Source organism: Gymnoscopelus braueri, assembly GCF_963280865.1.
Source record: "Gymnoscopelus braueri genome assembly, chromosome: 3".
NCBI classification, from domain to species: Eukaryota; Metazoa; Chordata; class Actinopteri; order Myctophiformes; family Myctophidae; genus Gymnoscopelus; species Gymnoscopelus braueri.
This window is the reverse complement of record NC_137612.1, coordinates 2,726,565-2,732,335: the sequence shown is the minus strand read 5'-3', so window position 1 is coordinate 2,732,335 and position 5,771 is coordinate 2,726,565. Positions and strand designations below refer to the sequence as shown.

General features: G+C 41.1%; 1 protein-coding gene across 1 annotated transcript in view; it reads left to right on the top strand.

Annotated features, from left to right (window-relative positions):
• Positions 1 to 3,851, top strand: part of asb14a (ankyrin repeat and SOCS box containing 14a) — a gene marked incomplete at its 5' end in the record, with an annotated part of 14,626 nt that extends 10,775 nt beyond the window's left edge. The window contains 3 exons of the mRNA XM_080425041.1: positions 2,100 to 2,228; positions 2,500 to 2,656; positions 3,567 to 3,851. Coding sequence (XP_080281167.1) covers positions 2,100 to 2,228; positions 2,500 to 2,656; positions 3,567 to 3,736 — 456 coding nt within the window. The 3' untranslated portion in view covers positions 3,737 to 3,851. The remainder of the gene's footprint in view (positions 1 to 2,099; positions 2,229 to 2,499; positions 2,657 to 3,566) is intronic.
• Positions 3,852 to 5,771: the final 1,920 nt, after the last annotated feature.

The window sequence follows — 5,771 nt, the reverse complement described above, 5'->3', positions numbered from 1 at the left end:
CTGTACATTAAACATTTATTATGTTATTTATTATAACTGTGTGTCTGTACATTGATAATGACGTTATTTATGATATCTGTCTCTCTCTCTCTTTCAAGTCATCATTCGTCAAATAAGACAACTAACTTGGTTCTGTATGGATTCCTTTTTTTAAAGTGAACTTTTCGGGGTCTCATTCATTTGGACCTTTTATAGGGATTACCACACACTGGGTGTAGCTTTATGTTAAAGATATGAGTTTGACAATATGTGCATATCTATATATGAGTGACTTATGTTTAGGTTTGACAGTTCCTTTAGTGTTTGTCTGATCGCCTGTTATCGTTAGCCTGTTTCTGACAGTCTGTTTATGTAGCCTGTTGTTCTGATAATTATTCTGTTAATCCTGCCTGTACCTGTCCCTATGTGTCCTGTTCCTGTACTCTGTTGTCTTGTAAACTTGTTTTGCCCCACTACTCCTCCAAAACAAACACACAAAAAAACTCCCTGCCTGCTCATTCCTGCACTTGGATCTGGCTTCTGAACCCTGATGGAACAATTGTGACAACATTGGACCCAGCAGGAAGAGTTTTTGTTTTGTTTTGTCCTTTTTGAGATGCTTTGGAGCATTTTGAAGTGACACATCACAGCGAACACCTTTGGAACGCAAGTGACCCTGTCCTGCACTGCACCACCACCCACCAGTGCCTTGCCCACCCATGTTGGAGATAGTCAGTCCTGTGACTCCTTTCTCACCCATCGTTGGGTGGGTTTCGAGGGTCAGGCCTCCTTTCTCCACAGAACTTTCCCACCTGGCTTACATGAGGTACAGGGGTGCTGCTCCAGTTACGAGCAGCTCACGGCAGAGTGAGTTGAGGAGGGTCGGCTTTCCCTGCTGGCTGCTGTCTGACCTTGAACTGCCTGAACTGCAGTCGGCCATCCCTACCGAAGACCAACCTGATCTCCCAGACAGATCCCCTGTCACAGCAGGATTGAATACTACAGCGAGTGTTTGAGCAGAACAAAACAGATTCTGAAGGACAAATATCACCCCAGCAATGGACTGTTTGTGCCTATACGGACTGCAGGCAAAAACACCTCTGGGGTATCTTGACTCTCAAGGGCACCTTGAGGCCCTAAGGCTATCAGAGCCCTGAACAAGGAAAAAATAAACACACTTTTTGGGACAAAGCCCCCGGCACATATTTAACTTTGCACATCATTATTGTACTTGCAATAAGTACAATACATATTTTTTTACTGCATACTCTATATATCTGGCTGCTAAAATGTTATCCCTCCATAATATTCTGTACACTTCCCATTTCTGCTAAAAAACAAAAAAATCACACCCTGTGTGAAGTGGGCGGTGTCTTGCTAGCTAATCACAATACTGAATGGAGTCAACCAATCATGTACAAAAAATAAATACATTTATTGAAACACTCTTTATGATGGAAGAAACCATAACTTAAAAAAAACCAATTTATGTTTTTTTTTAAAGTTATGGTTTCTTATACAGGGCTATGCACATGTGTCATGTGACACTGGCCAATCACAGTCCTGAATAGACTGTGATTGGCCAATCACGGTGCAGGGTTAGGCGGGGTACATTTTTGGCCAATCACAGCGCAGGATTTGTTGTACAAATATCCAAACCTCACTTATAGGGGCGGTTTCACCGCCCAAAAAGTTGTACCTTTACTTATCTTTTGTACTTGTGTGATTGAGTGACTAAAACTATCTTGAATCCTGCCAGCACATAACCTTTCTCCCCTTGTGTCAACCCTGCTGTTTCCCCAGTCGCTTTAGTTTCCCTGGAATTTCTAGGTCTCACAGTTCCCCTCAGTTCTGCTCTGGAACACCTTTGGCGAGGGGGTCAGTTACTTTGTCTGCCAACTGTATCTGTCCTGTTCAGCCCAGTTTAGACTAGTCCTGTTCAGCCCAGTTTAGACTAGTCCTGTTCTGTCCAGTGTCCCGGTCCTGCTCTGATCCCCTGAGTCGTCCAGCCTGACAACAGCAAGATACGTTCCAAATAAAAGGAATTCCTAATATGCTAACGGCACTGAATCATTTCATTAACTGCTGTCACCATTGACATTCTGTTGCCTGCATTGCAGGTGATTCTGAGGATGCTGTGTAACTATGGCTATGACGTGGAGCGCTGTTTCGACTGTCCCTATGGTGATGGCTCACATATCCCTGATGACTTCGAAGGATGGTCCAGCTCTGTCATTAAAGACAACATGGTAACCATGGTAACATACATGGATGGATGGATGGATGGATGGATGGATGGATAGATGGATAGATAGATAGATATCACAATCTATTATGGAGTTCTTACTGTGTTACCTGTCCTTTCTCTCACTGCTGTCTCCCATTTATTTCCCTCTCTTTATGTACTCTTCCACTTCTGTCTGTCTGTCTGTCTGTCTGTCTGTCTGTCTGTCTGTCTGTCTGTCTGTCTGTCTGCCTGCCTGTCTGCCTGTCTGTTTGCCTGTGTCTCTCTCCATGTAGTTCTGTGAGGTGATATCAGTGAGTTTTTTGCGTGACTATGCAGGTCCTCTGGTTCGCATCATGTTGGATTATGTTAGCCACCGCGTCACTTTTTGCTCCATGCTCAAACCTATTCTGGCGGAGAGTGAACAATGGCCAGACATCTGCATTATGCAAGGTACCTTTCTATCTGTCATCTATCTTCCCCCCCCGCCCCCCCCCCTCCCCCTTCTTCTTCTTCCCTTTCTTTTTTATGGAAATAACAAAAACAAATTTCCCCCACTGTTTTACACCTGTACATCTGTGATGTGCATGACAATAAAGTTGATTCTGATTCTGTCTCTCTGCACTCCTAGACAAGCTCCAACACAGAAAGACACTTAAAAAACAAAACAAATATTATTATTAATATGGCCTGTATATTAACATTTGAAATAAATAAATGAAAAAAGAAGTAGAAGATAAATAGACCCCTAGGTGGGGTTGGTGAAAGGGCCTTTCTGTGTGGAGTTTGCATGTTCTCCCCATGTCCCCTAGGGTAGGTACCCTGACAAAAAGAATTATGCAGTAATCCTGGTCTCTATACTGCTTCCCCCTGGTCAGCCGCGGCGCCTGATGGAGGGGAAAGGAACTGGTTGGAATAACGTGTTCCTTCCACTCGCTACGTCCAACCAGGGAAACTCCCCCGTCGGGTGATAAGAAGGCTTGTTAGCTCTCATGCATTGAAGGAGGTATAAGCTCGGCTCTGGGCTCTCCCTAGGCTGTCAGAGGGAGTGTAGCGGCCAGGATTACTTAGACAATTGGCACTGGGTGAAAAAAAAAATTGTGGGATAAACATTTTTTTTTAAAGAAAAAAAGAAAGAAGATAAATAGACAATATGATGCACACTCAAAAGGCATGTTGAATGAGAGTGCTTCTTGTTAACGGCTGAGATTGTTGACTGGGACTTTATTATGTTGTCCCAGAGGCATGAGCTCAAATGACCTATGAAGGATCTGGTTTGTGTTCCTTTCACTTTGATAGAGATCTGATAGATATGTAATAATGAAAAGAGCATTTAAATTCTCTTGTCTGTCTCGTTCTGCAGATAATGTTCGTTGTTTGCAGCATCTCTGTCGTTTAAGGATTCGTCGCTGTCTTGGGCGCCTGCGTCTCCGTGCGCCTGTCTTCATGAGCTTCCTGCCGTTGCCTCCGCGACTCAAGGACTACATCCTGTACAGAGAGTATGACCTCTATGGCCAGCAGAGCAGCGTCTAGACTGCCAGTGACCTCTGACCTCAGACTATCTACAGCAGTGGTTGTGAAACTTTTTTATGTCAATATATTAATATAATGTATTCGTCTGCGGATCTGAAAATATTTTGTGGCAGGCACCCCCATACAAGATTTGTTTTTAAAATATTCCAAATGTTTACCTTTTTTTTTTTTACCAAGATTCAAAACAAAATAGATCTACAAGCTCACAACGAGTCGCATCGTGACATGTTGTGAGCTGATGTGTATGGGTTTAAGTGGTTAAACAGATTTTGATGCTATTTTAACTCATTTTGCTGGGGGCCCCCTGGAACCCTCTCCAGGAACCCTAGGCCAAGGGGATCCCCTCTAGTCAGACTAAATTTGGTGTATTTCATCTAATCTGTTTGTATAGCATTATAAAAGCCCAAAGGTTCATACCAGTGGCATGTTTAGCACATTGACTGAGCAATAATGTAAAGTAAACTCTGTCAGCCACAGACTGTGGCTGACAGAGTTTACTTTACATTATTGCTCGCCATCCAAAGCATCCTGTACCTGTACCATGGTTGGTTTGTTTGATTTTTGAGGAAGCAATTGGATTCCATATTTCCATTCATGTATGGTATGAAAATCAACTTGCAGAGACAGTAACATGCCTGAGAATTGAATATTTCACTGTGCAGTTATAATGTTCAATTATTTATCATTTTGTTGCATTTTCAAGAATGTATAGGTTGTGAACATTTTTAAGTGTTTTTATATAAATAAAGTTAAAAGAAAAATAACAAAAACGACAACTGATAAGTCTCCTTAAATGTCCATATAAATTAATAATGTATATGAAAGAACTGAGGGAGGGCCCAGTCATCTGCATTTATTTGTTTAATTAGTTGCTTAGGCAAATAAACGAACTACGACTCATCTGTCGCCATTGTGGCTCTTTATCTGTATCAAAGAGCAATGAAAGGGCGAGCCTTCATCTGAGCCGAAATGTCTTCTGTTGCGCTTTAATCCAAGAAGCCAATCGAATTCACCGAAGACGTTCACCTCCGCCAATCACAATCTTCCTGGGGCTGGAACATACGGAAGTGGAATTAGTGTTGCCATGGCCGCTTATTATAAGCGACTTTGGGGTTGTTTTTCTGGTAAGTTGCTTGTAAATATTGGTTGTTGGGTTGTTTCTTAAGTGCAGCTGCTTAAGTTATTTGAGCTTGTTTTAACCAGCGGTTATCAAACATTTTCATGTCATGGACCCCTAAATTAATGTATTAATGTAGCCTATTAGTCCCTAAACCCCCATCTGAAAATGTTTTGTGCCAGGGAGCATGACACTATGACATTATGTTGTCAGAATGTTTCAAAAAATCTTCCAAATATTCCACATTTTATTTCAAATAGCCAGTGGTGGAAAAAGTACTCAAACTCTCTACTTAAGTAAAAGTACCAATACTGCAATATCAAAATACTCTGTTACAAGTAAAAGTCCAGAATTCAAAATTTACTTGAGTAAAAGTACAAAAGTATTGGCATCAAAATGTACTTAAGGTACCAAAAGTAAAAGTACTAAATATTTGAAAATAGCAGATCTACAAGCTCACAACGCGTCGCGATGCGACGCGTTGTGAGCTTGTAGATCGGCTATTTTCAAATAGCCTATATATAAAATAGGGTTAAAGTGGTTAATGTGTGTTTCATTATATCATAATTTATATCTGAAAAGTAACTAGTAACTCAAGTTTTCAAATAATTGTAGTGGAGTAAAAAGTACAATATTTGCCTCTGAGATGTAGTGGAGTAGAAGTAAAAGTACTGAAAATTGGAAATACTCAAGTAAAGTACAAATACCTCAAAATTGTACTTAAGTACAGTACTTAAGTAAATGTACTTAGTTACTTTCCACCACTGCAAATAATCTTCCAAATATTCCACATTTTATTTCAAATAGCCGACGTATATGGGTTTTAAAGTTGCTTCTTTTGGGCTTGTTTTCATAGACCACCTAAGTTGCTTTCTCTCACACAACCTGGCAACACTGGTCAGTCAGTGTTCTGGGTGT